Raw genomic sequence first — 23,704 nt, 5'->3', positions numbered from 1 at the left:
TTGCCTTGTCGCGCCTTGTGTATAGGCTCGTTTATAAATCCCATTTCATATCCTATCTCTATAATCTATTTCCATCCATGTATGTCTGTAGTACTTGTAGTCAGCGTTGTAGGCCTGTAGTCTGGTCAATCAAGAACAGATCTGCGTAACCAGTTTAGCTCCTACTTTCAAAAATGTCTGCAGCCCTGAGTGTTTCAGGAGTAAATAGACCATCTATCTCCCTTACTGAAGTCTAGTTGTAACTTGTGTCCGTTTTATGACCGCTTTGTTGGAATTGCAGGGAGTTTCTGTTGAAAGTTTACTGCTTCTGAGTGGTCATCCATGACTTTCCTTGGCCAAAAAACCTGGAGGGATCAGCTAACACCGGTCTCCTTCCGTTTCTCTGGATTCCTCAAGTTATCTAGACCTTATAATGATGCTTCATATTGTGGTTTGTCATAGTTATTTTCTTTGTTTGATGCTTTTAAGCTGGTGCGTGTCAACCCCTCCTTTCATTCACTGAAGGATCCGTCAATTCAAAGCCCAATGGCATGAGTATGTGCCATTTCCAATAAAGCAGATTTTATCGTGTATGCATTTAGGCGTAAACACACTTTATCCAATTTGAGTTTCCTTCAAGATTTCTATGATTTTTATGTCATTTTTTTTCTAATAAATCTCATTAGTGGAATATGGTGGAGATTTCTTCTTAGGACCTTCGCCTGCTTAAAATCAAACCATTGTTTGTCGTTAAAAATACGCTCCAAAAGGAGCAAAGGGGTACGGGCCACATCTTTATCTTTCACAGATGATCATCCCTGTGGCTCAGGAAGGACAGTTTCTCCTCCTCTACAACCACCTGCACTGGCGGTTTATTAGGGATGTTATTCAAAAGTGGTTTAATTGATGGTTTCTGAGCTTCATTGTTCATCACTTCAAATTTAAGTCTGCCATTATTAGCTTTTCTTCCAATGTACGGAATACAGGACCCTGGTCCCTTAGGACCTAGTTGAGCATACAGTAAGAGCAACAACTTGCTTCATCCGGCCTCATTTTGGCTCTGCTTCAGCTGACCATCAAAACACCGGAAGACTGAATTGCAGTGAAGAGCCCCTGTCCTCCTTGGATCTTGTTTGTGTCTGACAATGAAAGCTGACGGGCCTGTTTGTTAACCGTCACCTGGTCGTCCCCTTATTCATCCGACATGTATGTTGAAAACTCCCACTGGCCATGCATTTCATCTGGGGATGAAGTCAGATCTTTAGTGCTACCAATTGCACCATCCGTTTTTGACAAGCCACCGATTTCAGTGACCGGCTCTAGAGTATCATTCATCTTGCACCCTTGGGTCAATTTGGTGAATTAGATCCCACACTTTTTTTTTTTCTTTTTTTGATGAACCTTCACTTTCGCTAATTCATCTACCATGGATCCCTTTTTACCTGGCAAAGTCGCGGGTGTTCATTTGTTGTTTATTCTTGCTTTAGTAATTTCTAATAGCTCCTCTTTTTTTGGCTGCAGAAGGATGGAACAATCTATCGGGCCAATAAAATCTTGTGGTTTCTCTGAGATTACCTTGGGGCCTATGCCAGCCCCCGCTCTGACCAAATCAGGATTTGAAGACCTATCAGAACGACTTAAATCCACCGGACAAGGTGCAGTAGTCTGTCCTTTTCATCCTGTAGCATCTTTAGAGGGCCCTTAATAGATTTATCGGCCCGCTCAGCTTCTAGCATAGCCTGCAATTTCTTTTGCACGTACACTGCAGTCCCTGCTTTATTGTCCACTCTGGATGGTAGCGACGTAATTAATGATTAATTGTAGATCGTTTTTGTATGAATCGTGGCAAGAAACGTTGCTTGACCCTTTGAAGGATTCATTAACTTGTACAATATTGTGGGATGTTTCCACTCATGTTTTATTGTAGTCCAGGCCCTGCAACATTACTGTGCATTGCTTGCATCAGGAACATCAGAATGGCTGCCGGAAAGCATGCTGCTCGCAAAAAATCACCCAGAAGTGCGCAGTAAAAATCTGAAAAATAGGCCGCCATCCACTTTTGCCTATCTCAGTGGCAACACAGGTGACCACTGCCAAAACCCATCATTTGACTGCCCAAAAAGCAAGGCTGATTGCAAAAGAAATGCAAAGCTGTGTGAAAATCCGTTTTTGGTTTTCAAATTTGCAAAAATCATGGCTCACAAACCACCCAAAAGACCCAACCTCCGTGTTGGGTGTTAAACATCATTCTACTTCAAGAATCCACATAAATACAATGTCCACAGAAGCACACTTATCAGAAGAAAATCTTCATTGAAGATTGCTTGCTTGGAAAATTATGTTGAAAATGGGTGCAATACCGTTACTCACCTCTGTCAGAAGCTGGCGATTTCTAATACCTGTCATGTGTAAAGTTGTACATTGAACTCCACATATGCCAAAAGAAAGACTTGCTATCAGAAGCCTAAGGGGTGGATACAAAACTATATTTTAAAAATGCTTGAATTAAGAAAATTGGTTGTTGTATTTGTTAAAAATGTAATTTTATATTTTACGACAAGACACTTTCAGACATTGTGTTTAAAAGTTAAAGTTAGCCACACTGAGCTTCAAAGACATTCCACACCTTCTCCCAAACAAAGGAATCTTTTCTCCTGTGCTCTGCTGAGTATCTGACAGGCAAGTGTGAAAGGAAATGGGAGGGGCACTCTGGCATGTTGCTCTGAGTGTAGACCAAGGACTCCCTTGAGCTGAATGAAAATGCTAATTCTGGTGTAACTGACACAAACTGCCCTGGCAGGAAGAAGCCCATGTGACTCCGACTCAGCCGAGCCTTGCAGGTGGGCCAGACTGAAAATGTGGATTTGAAACTAAAGTAACTGTTTTAGAAAAAGACTTATAGCAAATTGTACTGAACTGATAAAAATATGGGATTTATAGGTTATTAAAATGAAAAATTTGCTAAGTTTAAAACTAATCTGGAATCTGTGCGACATTCAGAGACTGAACCCCGGAAATGTTCATAATCTAGCTATTGTGATTATGTTAGGAACATGCATTATCAATAAGTTTGTGATATTGGAAATATGTTTTTTATGAAAAGTAGATTTTCTGGTTAGAGACAAAGGGGAGTTTTTTTTCTTTGGACCATAAACACAGTGTCACTCTGACACATTGTTCCTTTCTCAAATCAGGAGAGGGAGAATTCTCTGACCCATCAGATCCTTAGAGGGTTGGGTATTGTATAATCAGCCTCCCCACCCCTTTGGAAGATGGATAAATAGGGACTGTTGAGGACCCAGAAAGATATTCACTCATCAACTGATCCACTGGTGAAGCCCCCTGCAAGAAGAACTAGACTCCAGAACCCTGAAGTAGAGGCCTAACCCAAAAAGCTGAACCCTTTTCAGCAGGCTTTTAAAAATCTTGTAATCTGATTTTAACCCTTAAACTTCCACGGGGCCTAAACCATTCAACAGCCTGGCTGAGCTGTTTTGCTGCATCTGGCCAAGAGCCCTTGCTAGAACCCCAGATCACGATCAGTCCAGCAGAGTTGTAACCCAGAACCCGTCAGATCCAGTCTAAGAGGCCGTGCAGACCAGAGTGCCTCGTCGAGAGCAGAACCAAGCGCCTGAGACCTGTCCGGTGGTGAGCAAATCCCAGCCAAACCTTTGACCAGATCTGTGACGGGCCCATTCCATTCCAAAGCCATAGTAGTGAGTATTTAGTATAGAACTGTCCATAGTCATCTCTTAGTTTAAAGTAATCCTATTCAATCCATTTCAACCTATCCAGAACTGCATTAGAGTCCTGTGTCCATCCTGAATCCTTCTCATTATATAGTCTTGTGATAACTAGCGATAATTCATCCTTGCGCTAAATATATTTTCTGAAGAAAGTAAAGTGTCCTGGCGGACAGAAGTCAGAGCGGAGGCGCTGGTGCTCTGGTGGCTGGCTGTTAGGTATCTTGCATCTTCATAGCCTCTTAGTATAAGACCATTCTTGTTTTTAAATCTTCAAAAGCGCAATAGAAGGACTAGCCAGGCCCTTCTAAGCTAAATAGCTCCCAGCTCCCCTCAATTTCGAGCTCTAGGTAAAAGGTGGAGTAGTGCATTTCCAAGCACAGAAATGTGGGCCCTTGGACTGATCAGGGGGCTGCTGTTTTTTCCACAGTAATGTTCATCTGCCTGAAGCGCGTTTGAACCAGTTTGCAAAGCTTTGACCATGAGGCAGTGTTCGCCCTGAGAGAAAATCATATTTAGAGATTCCCTATAGCCGTATAATAGAATGGAGCTTGTTTGCAGTGTTGGCCTCATGTGGCCAAAAACTGTATTTCCTTCAGATGCATTGAAGTCCAGAATAAATAAAAGTTGCATATTTTGTCAAACGGTCTAGTGGAAGATTTTAGGAACCTAAACCATTTTTACATTATAAATGTAAATGACACATATATCTTTCAGCTCACACCAAACCTGAATTGGGTATAGTTATTGATATCCTAAAATAAATGAATTCGGTATCTCCAAAGTAAACCGTTCAGTATCTCAAATTGTTAGTACTGATGTGGAGATTAAAATTACCTTTGTTTTTATTAGGCTAGTACATTGGTTATATTGCATAAGTGGAATGCCACTTCATAAGATTAGGAGTGAGTTTCTCTCCTTCCGTTGAATCATAAGACTAGGGTGGACTGTCCCTCCTTGCCAGTGACAAGACGAGGTGTGGCTAGCCTTCATCACTTAGTCACAAGATTAGGGGTGGAGTTTGGATTATAAAATACCTTCCACACAGACTGGATTATCCTCATTATGGGTAGTACTTAAAATAGATGGCTAGGTGAGAACATACATAAACTCGAGGGCTGGTTTTCAATAGAGGCTGCAGAGATGGTCCTCCATTCTGAAAGCAGGTGGCAACCTACGTAGCATCTTAGATAGAGGCATTACATACTGAGAGGGTCCAGGTATGAACTCCAAAAATAAGAAGCCCCATTTAAATTGTTAGTACTTAGCCTGATAGACAGGCCTACAGGGCAATCTGGATTTCTATGTTCACTCCATGGGAATAAGGGTGACCTGGGAACAGAAAGGGATAGTAGTTTTAACAGGGACACAGTCGGTGTAAATAAAAATGGTACAGAGGGTCCCTATTTAAACCTGAATGCAAGCGAGATTTTTTTTTCCTAAAGGCCAATGTATTTTGAGAATATTGTATCTCTAGCTCAAAAACTGTGGCTATAGTAAGGCAAATGACTAAAAATTGATCGAATTTTGCAGACCTGTTCAGAAAGCTGCCAGACTTGTTAAAGAAGAGCACATGCACCACATTCAGTTCACTCTGTAAATCCTATAACAGTCTTCTGTCTGTGTAATGGTGTCAGTGGGAAAGGTAAACACTATTTTGATGTGTTGGGCATTTTATAATAAAGATGAGGCATGCAGCTATGAGCATAAAAACATGTTGGGTTTAAAGACTGAACCATGCAACATGTGAAAGCTAGATCAAGAATTAAAGTAGTTCTTTTGCAGGGAATACCGCAAGCCATTTAATCAAACTCACTGAAAGACTTATGAAGAAATCAATGTGTTCCTTTATTCTGCTATGTTGGTAATTAATTGAAACCGTATTGTTCGACACTCTTGATATGAGTGGAAATGCCTTTACTTTCGTTTTGCTGTGTAATGTCAATTGAACGGACAAGTCTGCATTCATAAGCGAAGAAATAAAACTTAAGTGAGATGGAGTGAAAGAACCGAAGCATATTTCATTTTTTCTCTCACATGTAGGCATATATGATTCGAGGCCTCCAGTCCTGTTCAAACTGGATAATTACACGGTTATAGTTGGGCCAGATGCAGGGGTAAGAAATTCAGGTTGCAAGCTACTAGCTATCCAAGCAGACTGAATCTAATTAATCAAAAATGTTGACTCCCTTTGTAGCAATCACTACTGCATTCTTGAATAAATTAAAATGTTTTTATTAATACAATATATATCTCTTTGAACATAAGGCTTGTAATAGTATTTTATTGGCATTCATCCGCCTTGTTCTAATATTTCACATGTGCAGAACCCAAAAGCTTATGCATTTCAGACGAACAGCCCATCCACAGGGGTATGTCTGAAATGCAAAATAACACACTGTTACTATCTTTTAAAAAAAAAAAAAGACCTGCTAATGAATACTTTACATCACTACAAAATGTAGGAAAAAAGTTAAGAAAACTCCCATTAGTCCTATCTGAATTGATTGCAAAAGGTACAAAATATAATTTAGACACTAAATCACAAAATGCAAGAAATTGGTACCTTTGTGCTGATAACTGGAGTATTTGGTAAAGTGTGCCTTAAGTTTTGGGGAACATTAAGGGTGATCTTTCCCAAGGCATGGATCTTTAGGTAAAGTTGATCCTTTTTAGTAAAACAAGTATCCTACTTGAAAACAAAAAAGCTTGAAACACTATCACATCCGTGGTAGAAATAATCCTTTAGATGACAGTAATATCTAGGACTGTTATGACACAATTGTCTTATACATACTAAAATCCAAGATGAGAAACTTCGTCATGTGACCATAACTATTGCTAGTTTAATCTATAATCTTTACAAAAATAATTACCTACTATAACGTCAATCTGTCTGTGCACCGAATTCTGCTCTTTACAAATGATTGTAAACATCAACTCATAACTTGTGAAAAGCCAATACGAACATAAAAAAAGGTAAAACTCAACAGGGCAAAACAGTGCATTACAGGTTTTGGGTGACCCCAAATACTGTTCATGATTGATAATCTGATTATTTTTTTTTTTAACTCTGTTGCCCGCTCACACTACTCGCAAAAGCTACTAGCTAACCATAAAGTGTCACTTGCCACCTAAATTCGAAACGCACACAATTTCTTCCTCGCCCTACCCACCAAAGAAAATGTTCACTGGCCAATGGAGAGTGCACATTTTGAGCCCTCCTAGATAACTTTTTAAGATGATCCCAAATGCTCCTCCATTGTATGCAACGCAGGCTTTCAGAGTATGTAAATTACATACATTGTCAGGCATGCACTCGTGGCACAAGACATTGATTCAAAGAGATGTTGCAAGCTGTATTTATCGGCAACTCATTAACTAAATCCATTGGCCTATGTAGCGGTCAGCAGAGGAGGTCACTGACCTTTTTTACATGCACTTTTAAAGCCAAGCAAGAACTACAGTAAAACACACAGAAGAAATTGAGTAATCCGCAGGCCTTTTTGATCTTTCAAACTAGCCAGTACCAAAAAGGCTCGAAGCCATAGTCTAAAAAAAAATAAAACCAACCTCCCCCCGCACTTGATGGCTCCCTCTCCACCAGCATTGGCGCATTAACCCAGATACCCCACTACAAGGGGTGAAATGGGTGCAAGACGTCCATACTGCATGATCCATATAGTTGGTGGTGATGTGCTGCACAATCATTTGGGGAAAATATGGTGTAAAAGCAGTAATCAATATCTCTAAGTAGTATCTAGCTCCCAATAACAGATTAATTCAACTTTCATGTTCTAAGTTACCCATCTGCTTTACGTTTGTAACAAATCACCTGTGCAGTGTGTTCATGAAAAAACAAATTTGCTATTATTTTGGAAGTGTGTTAAGGATTTTTACAATTCCACAAGGCTTCTAAGCCTCACCTTGTCAGAGCACCATCTTTTGGTGCAGTTAATACCTTAACAACAATATCGGCATTAAGTGCGTATATAGACTGAGCATCACCAAGAATAGAGTTGGTGTTTTTTAGGCAGATTGATAACGCTGGGTTGGACTAATATCTGAACTCCTGTCTTTCTCTCTTTGCTGACTGGCAAACAGTGTACCGACAATCTACAAATGAAAATTAAGACACACATAAAGGAACATTCTTATTTTAGTCAGATAGCATGTTCCAAAATATGTGCCAGTGTCCCTTCAGTGACAGCTACCTATGGATTTATCTTGGGTACATCTCTACACCCTCCACCTATCGTATATTTGTGCTTCCTGCTTATGTGCGTTAAACTCCAATAGCTACAATTTTCACAAAAAATCCAGCTCATGCGGAAAGTGAAGAAAATGTCTTCTTTTTAGAGCAGGGGTGTCTCCAACGTCCATTGAAGAGAGTTACTTGTTGTTAATGGTCCGAAAACCAAGCAACCCCAGACCAGACCTGTTTCGTCCTTGTTGGACCTACTCAGTGAGGTGCAGCCTGGTTCCCTGTGGCGCAGCGAGCATGGGACCCACGTCTGGGCATACCCTCTCTCACAGGGAGAAACAAACTGACCACAAAAGTGATGGGTGGAAGGTTTCGAATGAATCTAAACCACTTGCAATTGCTCTGGGCCAACCTTCCACACCACCGTTTTTAGCCCGTCTGCGCCATTGCAGTGTTCGCACGCAACTGCACACCTGAACCGGCGGACATGCATTCCAGAAAATCTTACAACACACTTTGCCCCGGGTGTCACTGTGCACTTAAAGGATATGTATGTAATAGCATTTGTATTGTAGCATTTATTTCACCTACTTTTTAGGATCTCACACAGTTTTCTTTGGAAACATTACTTTGAAAATGTGTATTTGAATGGATTGTGTCCTCCAACGTATTCCTCATCTTTGATATATCGTTCAGCTTCGGCTGCTATCGGCAAAAAATTTCTCGGCAGAGGGCGCCCTGCATCGATGGCATCGAGTTGATGGCCCTCGAAGGGCTCCGTCGGGTGACGTCATGGGGTGTAGAAGTAGCACACACGGTGCCTGCTGGCCTCGGTTCGGTTTTTATGCAAACGTGTTTGCTTGGGAGACTCAGCGTGGATCGTTAGTATTTACTTACTGCGCAGTTCTTCAAAAATCATCGACAATGTCTTCGTCATTGACCCCAACAACACCTCGTTGGGGTTTGAAAAGGTGCAGAGAATGCGATTCAAAAATGTCCATCACGGATCCGCATCGCTCATGCCTATGGTGTTTGGAGGAGGCCCATGACCCGGATTCCTGCTCGAAATGTCAGGCAATGTTGAGTAAAGCCCTACGAGAAAGAAAGGGAAAATTGAAGGTAGTCCATAAAACTGATCATTCTTCGATTATCGAGTCTGGAGATCGTTCTCCTCAACGCGAAAAAGGACAAAAAAATAATCACGATCCGGTAGTGGCCCCAGCCACTCGTCCTCAATGAAACGATCGAAGAGACGGCACCATCAGTCGCCATCTTCATCGTTGGATGAATTCCCCCAGAAAATGTAAGTCCCTCAAAAAACATTCTTCATCCGCAGAGTAGGAGGCATTTCGTATGAAAATGTTAGAAATTTTCGAGAAGAGTTCGCCTCCATCTGCTGCTCCTTCGGAAGCCAGACGAGAGCGGTCCTGTTCCGACACTTGCTCGCCCTCGTGCCCGGGTGATCGAAGAAAGACCCATTGAAAACCTTCAAGATCTCTGATGAAAGAAAGTCGCACGAGTCGTGACGGACGATCAAGGTCATCGACACCATCGAAGACTCCACATACCTCGAAGCAATCTTCGAAGGCGGCCTTTGAATCCTTGACGCTGTCTGCACCATTTTCATCGACTCCATTACCTTTGTCGACACTAAAATCATCAGCGCCAAAAAGTACTGTGGTTTCAACTCCGCCTTCTGAGCAGGTTAAAATGGGCGAAGAGGCTAAATCAAAACCTCTTCAAAACCCCCCCCCCCACCCCACCCCCCTCGAGCCTACACTTTTGGTGGTACCTGACAAAGTTTATACTCCTTTTCCCACAAAGGAGTACTTTAAATCCCTCTCTTCAATTTCTGAGGAAGAAGAGGTCTGAGGAAGAGGAGGGCGTAGGGGAGGCCCTGTGGCCTTGAGTTTGGATCTCCTAATGTGCCAGAATGTTTAATTTCAGAGGAGAGTAAGATGAGAGATGTGGTTGACACACTGCACAATTCTAGTGGTTTTGATACATCACCTTGGGTAGACTGGGAACACGCGGATTCCTCGTATCAGCACCTGATGTCAGAGGTAGTTGAATACCAAGGTTGGGCTAAACCACCAGCACAATTCATCCAGGATTACCTTACTGATATTCTGGACCAAGGTCCACCTACAGACCCAGTCTTACCCTTTTCATGCGGCCTTACAAAATAGGGTGGCCAGAAATTGGGAATCCCCAGATTATATCCCTGCGGTGGATAAATCCCTTACTAGAAAATTCTGCCATTCCATTAGCGACCCTGGCAATCTGTCCAACACCCCACTCCCAAGAGTCTGGTGGTCCAGGCAGCCACAGCAACATCTAATAAAGCAGCGTACCCTACCATCCCTCTGGATAGGGACAACCAGTGTATAGATGGATGGCCGCGTAAGGCATTTTCAGCCGGGAGTGTGGCCCTTACATCGGCCAACTCCACTTGTGCCTTAGCCACATTTTCGTACACTCTGTGGGAGTGCAAATCAATGGTGGCGGAGCACATTCGAGAAGGGGAGGAAAGTGAGGGTTTCCTAGCTATCATTGGGGATGGCAAGGAAGCCATGCGAGAATCCCTTCAATCTGGGCTTGACACTGCAGACCGCGTTGGCAGGTCTATGGCTACAAGCACAGTTATGCGCAGATTTGTGTGGTTGTGGAAGTCGGGTTATCCAACAGATGTGCAGGCACGTCTTCTAAACCTGCCTTTTGACGTCTCTCACCTTTTTGGTAACGAGGCTGACGAGAGCCGTGAGAAGTTGCAGACCTCAAAGGCGGCTACCAAGTCTTTCGGGGCCGCTGTTAAGCAACCTCAGCCTTTTCGTTCTTCATGACCACCATGGAGGGGGCGATCCTATGGTTCCTAATGGCCAGTCAGAGGGCAAACAAGGAACTCTTGTGGTGGACGAGGAAAAAGTGCAAAGCCAGCTCTAGCTACAGTGTCTTTGCCATCGGCAGCTGCAGCAACCGCTCCAAAATCACTTTGAGAGCTTGCGTCACATGGGGGGGTAGACTGTCTCAGCATCTCGAAGAATGGCGAGACATTACTTCAGATGCTTGAGCTCTGGAGACAATAGCCCAAGTTACTGCCTTCCATTTATAACACAGCCTCACAATCCACCGGGGAAACACTTTTTGAGGATTCCAAATCCGTTTCTTTTGCAGGAAATATTAACCTTGCTAGAGAAAGATGCTATAGAACTGGTACCTGTAGCGAAGAGGAACAAGGGTTTGTATTCCCCATATTTTTTTATCCCCAAGAAAGACGGTGGACTGAGACCCATGCAGGACTTGAGATACTTGAACAAGTTCCTCAGGAAGGACCAATTCAAGAAGGTCCCACTTTCTCAGATCCTCCAGGCACTCCAGTTACAGGATTGGTTGGTGTCATTGGACCTTCAGGATGCTTATTCTCATGGGCCAATCCATCTCAAACACAGAAAATACCTAGTGCGAGCCGCCAACAGCGAACCTTAACGGTTTCGAGTCCTGCTATTCGGATGGACCTCCGCCCGAGGGTCTTCACCAATCTGGTGGTGGTAGCACATCTCAGGAGAGGGGGGGGGGGGATTCATGTCTACCCCTACCTGGACGATTGGCTGATCAGGGGAGAACAAGCCCTGGATCATCCGTCACCTGCCACTCTGTTCAGACTGGGCTTCTCCCTCAAATTCAAGAAGTCACAGATAACTTCTCAGCAGCTGCAGTACATCTAGATACATCCTTGGGAAAGAGCTTGCCACCCGAGGCGAGGGCTCAAGACATTCTTCAGATTACCAAATTCCAAACTGCACAGAATCCTCTGGTCTTTGATTTCTTGAGGTTGCTCGGCCTCGTGGCATCCTGCATTTTTCTGGTGCCAGAAGCCAGCCTGAGAACGAGATCCCTTCAATTGGCTCTAAGAACACAATGGTCCCAGTTCTCAGGAAGGATGACGGGCCTACTTCAGGTTCCAAGCAGGGTCGCACAGAATCCTCTGTGGTGGGCCTGCAAGGACAATGAAGAGCGAACATTTTTGGCAGCCATGGCCAGAGATTACAGTAGTGACGTATGCCTCACTCATGGGTTGGGGAGCCCATGCCAACGACCTGTCAGTCAGTGGTCGTTCGATTCCATCGGAGCCCAAACTACGAATCATCCTTTTGGAGCGGAGTGCAATCTGACTAGCGCTGAAGGCCTTCCTGCCCTCGGTCAGGGGAAAAAATGTGCTGATAATGGCCGACAACACAGTGGCCATGCATTACCTCAACAAGCGAGGTGTAGGGTCACTACCCCTATGCAGAGAGGCAATTCCGCTCTGGTACTGGGCAATTCAAGGAGGAATCTCCTTATCTGCAGATAACATAGCCGGGGAGGAAAACGCGATGGTGAACGCTTGGAGCAGGTAGAGCAGTCTCCCCCGAGTGGGAACTAGCTCAGGAAGTCGTTCAAGAGATATTCGCCCTCTGGAACCCCTCAAGTAGACCTGTTTGCGACCAGAGTGAATCAGAAGTGCGAGGTGTTGCTCAAGGGAATTTCCTCCAAGAGGAGGTCTAGGCGACGCGTTCGTGGTGGTTTGAGAGTTGCCACTAGTTTTTTTTTTTTTTATGTTTTTTTTTTTTTTTTTGGTCATTCTGGAGGTTGAGGCGGTTCGGAAACCGCATTCTCCAGCATGGGGTCTGGCATGGATTCACATGCTCATGAATATTCCCCGTCGTCAGGCTGGGAATCCTCGGTAAAGAAAAAACCAGTATCAGTTTCGTTTCTGATCTGTCTTTCGTAGTAATAACCAATCACTGGTCTCTGCGTCATACTGACCACAGCCAATGACTGCCCTCTACCTAAGCACCGCCTCTGGCAGCCATCTTCAGATTTTTACCGCACGTTCATGTGTTGGGATCCTCGTGCTATTGCTCTCGAGCGTTAGTGCTATTTTTTTCACGTTTTTTCTCAAAAACTTCGTTTTTTTCGGTCAAAAGAGCCTCAAGCTCCACCGACTCTCTATCCGATCAACGGGGACCCGTGTCGGATTCGTCTGCGCCCCTCAAGGGTGAAGATTCGTCGAGCTACGCTTTTGGAGGACTCCAGAAGTTTCTCAGGCCCGGTCATGGCCCAGGAGAAGGGAAGCTCGACGCCCGGAAAGCTGTTCAGGGTCTGCCCTGGATGCCAGCTGCAGAACGTCTTCAGGAAAACGTGTTACTGGAACCTTCTAGATATGTCCGTCTGTCCTGTGATTCGTCTTCCGCAGAGGGAGAGGATCTTCTCAGAACGGGAGGGACAGGTTCTCATCCAGAGGTCAACACACTCAACCTTCACACATGGTTTCTGAAAGGCTGAGATACAAGTATTGTGACCTCCCGGATGATGTGATGGAGTTATTGCTTTCCGCAAGAAGGCCAGCAACAAAATCTCTGTACCGTTGGAACAAGTTTTGCGGCTTGTGCAGGGAATAGAATGTAGATCCTTTTCTATGTTCCACCCCAGAGATGTTATCTTTCCGCTTATCATTGCCACGCAAAGGTCTCCATGTTGGGACCATTAAAGGTTACCTGGCAGCACTCTCCATTTTCAAGCGTTCTTCGGGCGAATGCTCCTACTTTAAAATTCCCTGGCTGATTCAATTTCTAAAAAGGCTCACAAACGTGGCACTGTCTTCTTTTCAGGTCCCAGTTTGGGACCTTAATCTGATTGTAAAGCTTTTAATGTGTGCCCCATTTGAACCCTTGCACACATGTCCATTGAGGTTGTTGACCTTTAAAACAATATTGTTGTTTGCATTGACATCTGCACGTAGAGCGAGTTGCAGGCACTTTCCTCTAGGCTAACCTATACTGTATTCCACCAGGCCAGTGTTGTGTTAATGGTAAAACCCTCCCTCCTTCATACTTAAGGTTGTATCTGATTTCCATCTAAATCAGAAAATTGTTCTGCCTGCGTGATACCCCCTGCCGCATCCCGGTAAATGGGAAGAAAGGCTCCATAGATTGGACCCTAGAACAGCTTTAAGTTTTATTTCTAGGTTCTCCAAATTCAGAGTGGATGAGCAACTCTTTATTGGATATACTGGAAGGAAATTGGGTCAAGCTGTTCCAAAGCAGACATTATCAAGGTGGATTATTCTTGGCATCTCTGAATGTTACAAATTGGCATGCAAGGACCCGCTAGAAGGCTTGAGAGCTCATTCCACCAGAGTTATAGTCTCTTCTGCAGCCCTTCAAAGGGGCGTACCTCTGCGATGCAGCTACTTGGTCATCGTTGCATACATTCACAAAGCATTACTGTTTAGATACTTCCCACTCTCAGGATGTTGCCTTTGGTAAGGAGGTACTGTATTTGGCCTTATAAGATGCAGACCATTTCAAATTCTACTCCCTCCACCAAATTCTGCATACTGCTTTGGGAGTCTATCAAAGATGAGGAATATGTTGAAGGACACAATCCATTCGAAGAACAAGTTACTTACCAACTGGTAACTTTGTTTCGACTGGATGTTCCTCCAACGTATTCCTCATCACCCTCCCAGCCTAGCCCACTGTAGAATTTCCTATGCTATCGCAGCTTCCGTTCTTGCAGGGCTAACTTGCTTGCCTGGAGAAATTTATTGGAGAAACCGATATTGACGTACGCGCAATAACTGAAACCTGGGGGCACAAGGCAACCGGCGGTCCCGTCCCGGCCGTCCCTTAATCTTGCTATTCCTGAAGGTTCTGTTACGGCAGGATAGCGAGGACGGCAACGGTAGCGGGGGTGTTGAATTGATTTTCAAATCCCTACTTAGTATTTGGGAAATAAGCAGACAAATTATGAATGGTGTAGAGTTGCTGCATGTGAAAATTGGACTACATGCTGAATCGACCCGGAACCTAATTTACAGACCACCATCCTTGACAGATGATTTTATTACGGCCCTGTCTATCTATTTTAAAGCCCAACTCCAGTTTTTTACTACTTGGTGATTTTAATTATTGGCTGGGCATAAGGATGACACTCTGCTTCTGACCTGGAGATGTCCTTAGCCAACCTCGGTTTTGAACTAGGCAACCTCTGTTAGGAGCACATGATCTGCATGCCTACCCATTCTCTAGGTCACACCTTAGATTGGGTTTCTACTACTAAGGTCACAACTAGGAATTTCCAGGTATTCCCTTGTCCATGGTCAGACCATGCTTTTGTCCACTTTACAAGTCAGGCTGACTTTCTGAAGAAATTAAGGCCAGGAAGTTGCAAGGTTCTGTGGGAAGAAACCTAAAGTTGTTGACACAGCAAAGAATTTAACATTTGCTGTGTCCTACGATTTATTTTTCTCCCCTAGATTCCTCAGTTGTGATGTCTAAAGCCCATCTATCTAATTTGGATAACATCACAAATGCCCTTGCACCGCTCAAACGTAGAAAAGGATGGGATGATAAATCTTGAAGAAACTTAAATCCCCCACCCTTAAACTGTTCTACATATGGAAATCGCACCCCTCCCCAGGAGCATTGACCGCCTATAAAGGAGCTGCCAAGTGTAAGGAAGGATGGGGGCGGTTTTGCCCCCCATACATGCTACGCGAAAGGGACCACCTGCTCTTGCACTAGTGGAGGGGATGCCTTCCTTGCTCTTCTGTGGCCTCAGGGGATAAGTCCCTGACACATACAGAAGGGGGGGGGCTATTGCAAGACACATTTGGACTCCATTTTTGTGTACTCCCCCGACTCCATCTTTAGACTAGGCTGCATTCTGGGATCTATGAAGCCTTTTCTCCCAGTGCTGCACACAGCGAGCAGACAGCCCCCACCTTTTTCCTCCCGCGCCTGTGCCTCCCAAGTCCATTTCTCACGGATGCTCTGACACAAATTGTTGCGAGCAAACCGTGTATTCTTTTTCATCCTTCCTCTGAGATCACTGCCCTGTGTGTGACTGGGCCGAATCATGACTTGTGGTCAATCTATCTCAACAAACCCGCTCCTGCACCTCTCGCCCCTAAAGTAAGAAAACTACTGCCTGGTCAACTCTGTGCCCCTTTGATGTAGCAGAAGTGTGACCCTTCCTTGCTGACCACCCTAGAGTGCCCCCAATAAAACCAAACCCCTGTCACGATCTATTTTGTCCTAAACTAGCATGTCACTCCATCCCCTCACGTTCTGATGTGCCAGACCGCTATTAATCCCACCCCCCACATGTCACCTGGAGGGCAAGAACCCACCCCCACACCCTCAGCTCCCAATGATGTGAAACGAGATAATGTGAATGCACATGTTTAATTTATAGGCCTCTCGTAAGGTGTAGTAATGGTCATTATTTACTGTATGTCTTGTGATGGTGTGTAGATTAGTTAGCCAGTACCAGCTGCCTCTCCCGGACCCAGCGCAACCTTCACCTCGCATGGACCGGCCCAGATGAACCACGTGATGCCCGACATCCCGGCAAGCCACCAACCAATCTTGTGGAGCCGGCCCCCACAGCACCATGATCGAACCCATTCCCTCACTGATCAAAATGTGACTTGTAGACTGTATAGAAAACCTATAGAGCCCGTCAGGTGAGAAGTCTGAGCGGCCTTCTAAGTCTTGTAAGGGCGCCCCGGCGACGGGGGCCCAAGAGAAGGCAAAGCACCGCGAGCGCCGAACGGTCAGGCTCCTCGGCTGCCAGGCAGGGTGCATCCTCTCCAGCCACGAGCCAACGCTCTGGCTCAGGGAAGAGGAAAGCCGAGAACCCGGCGAAGCTTCTGGAGAGGCCCCGGTCGGTCTCGAAGGATCCAGCCGAGGGGGACCGAGGCAGTGACCCCCCACCCCCCAAGGTGAAGGCCACAGGCCCGCAGAAGGTGGTGAAGGCCTTGATTCACCCGGCTAAGGCCTCTATCGAGGAAGTCGTGGCAGCCCTGGCTACACCAGTGGAGGCTACTTCGGGGCCCAGAGTTTCCCTGCCACCGTGGAGGGAAGCCTCTTTCAGGCTACACCAGTGGAGGCTACCTCGGGGCCCAGAGTTTCCCTGCCACCGTGGAGGGAAGCCTCTTTCAGGCCCATCGTGAAGACCCCCGTGAAGACCCCGGCAGAAAGAGGGGGGGAGCCGGTGGCCATTGTGGACACGGACACAGCCTCCGAGGAGGAACTGGTTGAAGTCTTGGAGGGCCTCGACGAGGGCTTCGAAGAGGCCCGGTCCCATGGGAGGGATCCCGACTAAGGACAACGAGCGACGGCGAGGTTCCTAGTCAACCGTCGCTTCCGGAGCCGCAGGACAACTCGGCAGCCATTTTGTTGGCAATGCAATCCTTATGTTCAGAGATCAGGACGAGATTGCCCCTACCACCGACGGAGGAGCCGGAACCAGGCCCGAGGGAGGAGCCAGAGCCAGGCCCGTCGGGAAGTCCCCCAAACAAGAGAAGACAGACCCATCCAGCCCCGCCTTTTCAGCTCTTGCGACCTGCTCAGCCTTTGCCCACGTCCCCCGTACCTGGGGATCTCCCGATACACCAGAACTACGGGACGGGCGTCCTTGGGGTCCCATCGCCTGGTGAAGGAATTTATGAAGGGACTGTTCCGATCGTTCCCGCCGGTGAAGGCTCCTGCCCCGGCGTGGGAACTCAACGTGGTGCTGTCCAGGCTCAAGGGGGCGCCAATTGAGCCTCTGCATTCGGCGCCTTTGAAGTTCCTGTCGTGGAAGACAGCATTTCTTGTGGCCATCACCTCCGCACGAGCTGTGGGAGAGATCCAGGCCCTATCCTGCAAGCCTCCATACTTGACTTTTCACGACACGAGGGTGGTGCTCAGGACGCACCCCTCCTTTATGCCCGAGGTGCCGTCGGACTTCCACCTCAACGAGCCCTTGGTGTTACCAGTTTTCTTCCCGTCGCCTTCGTCGCCAGCCGAGAGGACTTTGCACTCACTAGATGTGGCTAGGGCGCTGACTAGGGCGCTGAGGTTCTATGTGGACCGCACGAAGAGTTTTCCGAAGACGTCACAGCTATTTGTGAACTTTGGACCTGTGAACAAAGGGAAGGCTCTCTCGAAGGCTTCCATTTCCAGATGGCTCTCCGGCTGCATTATGTACTGTCACCGGTTGGCAAACCGACCGTTGCCGGCCGTCCGAGAGCCCATTCAACCAGAGCGATCGCTGCTACCACGGCGTTCTTGTCTGGTGTGCCCCTGCTGGACATCTGCAGGGCTGCTACGTGGAGGTCGACGCACACCTTCATGAGATTCTACTGCGTCGACCGGGATTCCAGGGAGGAGTCCAGAGTCGGCCAAGCAGTGCTGCGCAACCTGTTCGCCTGAAGGTGGGCCTGGTGAGGAGGTAAGGGGGTAATGTTGAGTTTATGTAATGCTTAATGTTGAGCCTTTGCCACCTCCCGTGGTTGTGCATGTGTGTACTGCTATGTATTCTTATATTCATGAGCATGTGAATCCATGCCAGACCCCATGCTGGAGAAGTTACAAGTTACTTAACTGTAACTGTTGTTCTCCAGCATGGGTCTGGCATGGATTCACATGCGAACCTTCCCTCCTACCCCTCTGCGGCTCTTCACTTGGTCATACTGCTACTTTACGTGCTACTAAATCTGAAGATGGCTGCCAGGGGAGGGGCTTAGGGAGAGGGCAGTCATTGTCTAGGGGCAGTATGACCCAGAGATCAGTGATTGGTTACTACTAAGAAAGACAGATCAGAAACGAAACTGATACTGACGACTGGGAATATTCATGAGCATGTGAATCCATGCCAGACCCATGCTGGAGAACAACAGTTACAGGTAAGTAACTTGTTCCCTCTCGTCTGTGTCCCTGTGTCGTGCTGGACCATATATTTATTAATAGCAAAATGTCTGCACTACACGTGTGGACTTGTCATAGCCGCTTCTTTCAGCAGTTGTCACATTTTCATCTGAGGTGGAGATCTGTAACATTACAAAATCACATTTCCCTGCAAGCTATGTTAGGTTTTCTGTTATCAACAGTAACATCTCAATTTTTACCATGCGCTTTTCATGACAACCTATGGGACACGAGTTGGTAAATGTGGAAAATGATCACTTTCAAACGTATTCGCGTCAACTGCCGATTTCGTGTACTCCTGTTTTATCATAATGCTAAACGCTACCGACTGACCTTGTTGGCAGCGTCTGCCTAAATAGGCCCAATTCTTCAGCATGTGGTTTTCTGAATGCTGGCAGGTCCGTTTCCCAGTAGGCCCTTCAGTTCCGCTGGTTTGGGGCCTTTGATTGCAACACACACCAGTTATTTACCTGCAAATACCTGGGCAGCCTGCTACTCCATTGCATGGGGCTCTCACTGCAGGAAAACCCTAGTTGCCTTTTGGGCACCTCACCATGATATATATGCTTGTTTTCTCAGAGGGCACAGCAGAGTTGCATGCATAGTGAGGCCTTTGAAGATTCCCTAGGGAGCAAAACGCCTGAGAGTACAGTAAAATCAGAAAGATTAATGGGATCATGCTCGAGGCTTTTAACCCAACAGTAAAAAGAGTGCAAGAGAGTTGTCTGAGCTTTATGCAGGGGAAGCCTGATTGTGGGGTTCCTTCCCTCATCTGAAGCACCTCCATCTCTGCTGAACCGCTTGTCGGGTTGGTAAGACATTTTTAAAACGCGAAATATACGAGTATCAGTGTTTAATATGGACCGTTGGTGGGTGATTGTTTTAATCAAAAGTACAGTAGAAGTGCTATTTAGGTTGATTTTAAGTCCTGTTTTAAACATGCTTTGGATTGTATGCATGCGGGCACTTTTTTGCAGAATAGGCGGCACACAGATCTCGTTATAAAGTAACGTGTGAAACTAGAAGACCTTTCCTCAGGAGTGACATTAATCCTCTTGTCTGAGGTGCGGGAAATGTGGACGCCTTTTCCATTTCCTGGACTTTGTGCATGTTTGCATAGAATGTTAGACATTGTTTTTAACCCTATGCTTCTGACATTGCATTTTTTATTTTGGTATTGCTTAGGTCCCTTAAAGAGAGAGCTTGGACGGCATGCAAAGTTGTGAAATATCTTCAGACGGTACTGATGATCCTCTTAGTAGTGGGCTACGGGGAAAGCGGCAGCCTCGAATAGTAGTGATTGGTGCTGGGCTCGCAGGCCTGTCTGCGACACGAACCCTCCTGGAAAACGGATTCACGGATGTAACGATCCTTGAGGCTTCTGACCGTATTGGAGGCAGAGTGCAAAGTGTGAAGCTAGGTAAGAAAAACATTTATTTTTAAACGATAGTCCTGCGCCAGTTTCTTAATGTATATGGAAAAGGGAATTTTTTTCAGGGTGTTGGTATCATTTGCATCTCAAATGATCATGTTAAAAGTTGTATAATTTTTAGGAAATGTGCTCTTTATGAATATTACTAGGAAACTGCTTCATTGTTGGTTCACAATCCTTTGTACCAAAAGATCAATCTTTTGGTACAGGGGAATTCCCCTATACGGGGATTCCCTTATCAATCCTTCACTCACTCTTGTAACATTGGTGCGCCTACCAGAGCGGTCCTTTTTTAAAATATAATTTTTTTTTTTTTTTTTTTTCTTAGTTTATTTGATTGCAGGCAGGAGTCCATTGCAAAATGACATTCAGGGGGCATCGCTGATTCTGTACAATAGTGAATGGATTAAGATATGCCTGGAACATAAACCTTGTTGGGGAGGGAGGGTCGATGGGAATATATATATTTATATAGAGGGAGACCGAGAGAGAGACTGACTGTCCGTCCATGTTCTTGTGAGAGGAGAATAGGTCATTCCGTGTAAAAAGACCAACATACTTAATACTACGCTGCATTCCTTGGAAGTTTACCTTTGCGTTCCTTTTATTAAATTTATAAATTCACCATAACTTCGATGTTTGGTAAATGTACCCCAATGCACCATTCACAACACTAACGTTTCCTAATGAGGGTGAACACGTCTATGTGGCTCCTAGCCAGGGCTTTAAGTGGGGTAAGAAATTGAGGGGGGCCCTCATTTGGGGGCGTGGCTTGTGGGAGGGGCGTGGCCTAAAAAGTACGCAAATCGTAGGGTATACACACAAATATATATGTGTTATATATTTGTGTGCGTCCTTACTATGGTGTGTGTACTGTGCAAGCCATCTTTTCTAACATTTCTACGTTTATAAAAGATGGCTTGCACAGTACACACACCAGAGTAAGGACGCACACAGATATATAACATTTATATATATTTGTGTGCATACCCTACGGTTTGCCTAGTTTTCAGGCCATCTTTCTTAAACATTTCGGGTTTATAAAAGATGGCTTTGAAAGTACACAATTCAAGCCATCTTTTATAAAGCTTTGATACGGACACAATTGTCCGTCGGCAAAGCTTTATAAAAGATGGCTTGAATTGTGTACTTTCAAAGCCATCTTTCATAAACCTCTAAATATGTCGAGGAATCCCCAGGTTCGCCGAGGGTTAAAGACACCTCTGCGACCTGGGGAAACAAAGGGACAGTAACCGCCTCTGGTGACCTCTCGCGCGAGGGGTCACCAGAGGCAGTTACTATGACTGACAGAAGTGGCAGCCAGGCACAGCTTCGCTGTGGTTGGCTGCCACTTTTGTCAGATCGCCTGACTTCATGGCAGGCGCATGCATCTCCCGTCGCGGGTTGCGGGCGGTGGGACGGGCCCCAGGAGGGCCCCGGCTCAGCCCCACTTTTTGGAGACTGCCATGGCCCAGCCCCGGCAGGCCCCGGCCCACTTTAAGCACTGCTCCTAGCATCCTTTACTGCTGCCTGGCTTAGGTTCATAGGACTGTATAAGGTAGCACTGCCCGATAGTAGGCTGGCAGTTTTTTGGATATAAATCATGCTTTTGAACTAATCTGAAAAAGGAATTTGAAAAACGCAATGGATTATGTTTAACCTTAACTAAAAGGTGGCCAAGATAGGCTTGTAGGCCAACGCTAGTCACTTTCTAGTTAAGGTGAAATAAATACTACGTTGCATATCGCAAAATTCTATGGCTAAACCTTTGACCCCTTTTGATACATGAGCATGTCCTTTTTCGTATGAAACTGGAAAGTTTGCCATTACTAGACCGTTAGGGTGAATTTGCAACCAAAAATGTGTTTTATTTTTTTTATTTTACTTTTTTTTCTTCACTTTTTGCATTGGTTTTTGCGTGGGGGAAAAAGGCAGTTACGCTGCTAGACAGATTTGTGCAGGAATCGGTATATTAGTTTTCCAGTAGTTTTAAAATGGAATGAAACTTGGTGCCCATGTCACCAAAATATTTTATGTATCTAAAGTTATGCATTGGTGAAAGGCATTTTCTAGTTTAAATTTGCCATATTCCATCACGGTTTCCTTGACTTCAGGGGGGAAACATGGTAATGTTTTTAAAAATGGTACTTAATTGGATAATGGGGGGTTGCTTTTGATAAGGTGGTTAGTGACTTGGATTTATGGAGCTCTAGTGAGGCTGGTTAGTTACTTGCTTTGTGGATGCTCGAGAAAATCTTTTTTTAGCTGGCGGGGGAAAAAAAAGTAAAAGTGCGATTTGCGAAGCAATCATTTGAGAGTGACCTACGTGGTAGAGAGTGATTGGAATTATATTTCAAAAGTAATCCCGCACTTGCCTAGAAAGCAAGGCAGTAGTTTATGCTTTTACTGTTCTTTGCATTTTGCATTTATAGGCACCAGGGTGCGAGGAGGCGAGTGCAAAGTTTAAAAGGAGGATGCGATAAGGAGGGGCAGGTGTGCAAGAGAAGTGAATAGAGCAAGGGAGGAAGCCATTGAGGGAGGGTGCCATTGATGATGAACAAACAGAAGTCAGTCGGTAAGCAATAAAGCGAGTGGAGAGGTGTGGGAGTAGAGGGATGGGGGCATGGTGGGTGGATTGTGGAGGGAGATATGGGGGAAGGGCACATGGGGAGAAGGGGTGTAGTGTGGGTGGTGGGTGGTTTAGAGGTAAAAGGTGGGGTTGAGGTGGAAGTTTTTGGGTAGAAAGTGGGAGGTAGGGCGGGGCACAGAGTGGTTAGGTTGGGAGAGAAGTGGGGAGTAGAGGTAGCGGAAGTTCGGTGGGGGGTTGAAAGAGGAGCTAGAATGGGTGGGCGTAGAGAGTATAAGTAGGGTAGGTTTAGGATAGAGCAAGTGCGGGTAGGATGGGTGGGTTGGGGTAGAGTGGGGTTAGAGGCAGTGGGTTTTGGTAGAATAAGTGGGAGGTGGGTGAGGGATCGAGAATGGAGCGTGGGTGGGGTAGAGAATAGGGGTAGGGTGGTTTGGGGGGAAGAGTACGTGGGGGAGGATCGCGTGGGGAAGGGAATGAAGGTAATGTGGTGGGGTAGAGAGACTGGGCATAGGGTGGATGTAAAAAGTGGAGTAGGGTAGGTTGGGGGAGGTGTGAGGGTAGAGGGAGGGTTTACGGTTGGGGTAGAGTGAGTGGGGATAGGGTGGGTGAGGGTAGTGGGAGTAGGGGATGAGTGTAGTGGGAGTGGGGACCATTGTCAGAGGCATAGACCGGGTAGGGCTTGAGTGGGCAAGGCCCACCCAAAGTCCAAAAATGTCCACTCAGCAGCGCTGTGTGGCCATTTACAGATGTTAATGTCACTGTGGTGGGCCCAAATATATTAGCTTTAGCTCCACTTGTTAGACAATGCTAGCTACGCCTCTGAGTAGTGTGTGTGTGTTTGTGTATTAGGTAGAGATAGTGGAGGCACGGTGGCTGGGCTTAGAGTAGGGGTGGCTGGGCTTAGAGTACGGGTGGGTTGGTGATGTTGGTTGGGTCAAAAAACCTGAAAAACAATGCAGCCTTGTCTAGAGAGGGGGTTGAGAAAGTGGGGCTTGGAGGAGTGGGGGGTAGAGGTAGAGG

General features: G+C 45.8%; 1 protein-coding gene across 1 annotated transcript in view; it reads left to right on the top strand.

The window, feature by feature from the left end:
• SMOX (spermine oxidase) overlaps window positions 1-23,704 on the top strand; it is a 255,085-nt gene that overhangs the window by 70,478 nt on the left and 160,903 nt on the right. The window contains exon 2 of the mRNA XM_069632218.1: window positions 19,851-20,085. Coding sequence (XP_069488319.1) covers window positions 19,878-20,085 — 208 coding nt within the window. The 5' untranslated portion in view covers window positions 19,851-19,877. The remainder of the gene's footprint in view (window positions 1-19,850; window positions 20,086-23,704) is intronic.

The sequence above is a fragment of the Ambystoma mexicanum genome, chromosome 6q (genome assembly GCF_040938575.1).
Source record: "Ambystoma mexicanum isolate Mex_15411 chromosome 6q, UKY_AmexF1_1, whole genome shotgun sequence".
NCBI classification, from domain to species: Eukaryota; Metazoa; Chordata; class Amphibia; order Caudata; family Ambystomatidae; genus Ambystoma; species Ambystoma mexicanum.
This window is presented reverse-complemented; position numbering and strand designations above follow the sequence as displayed.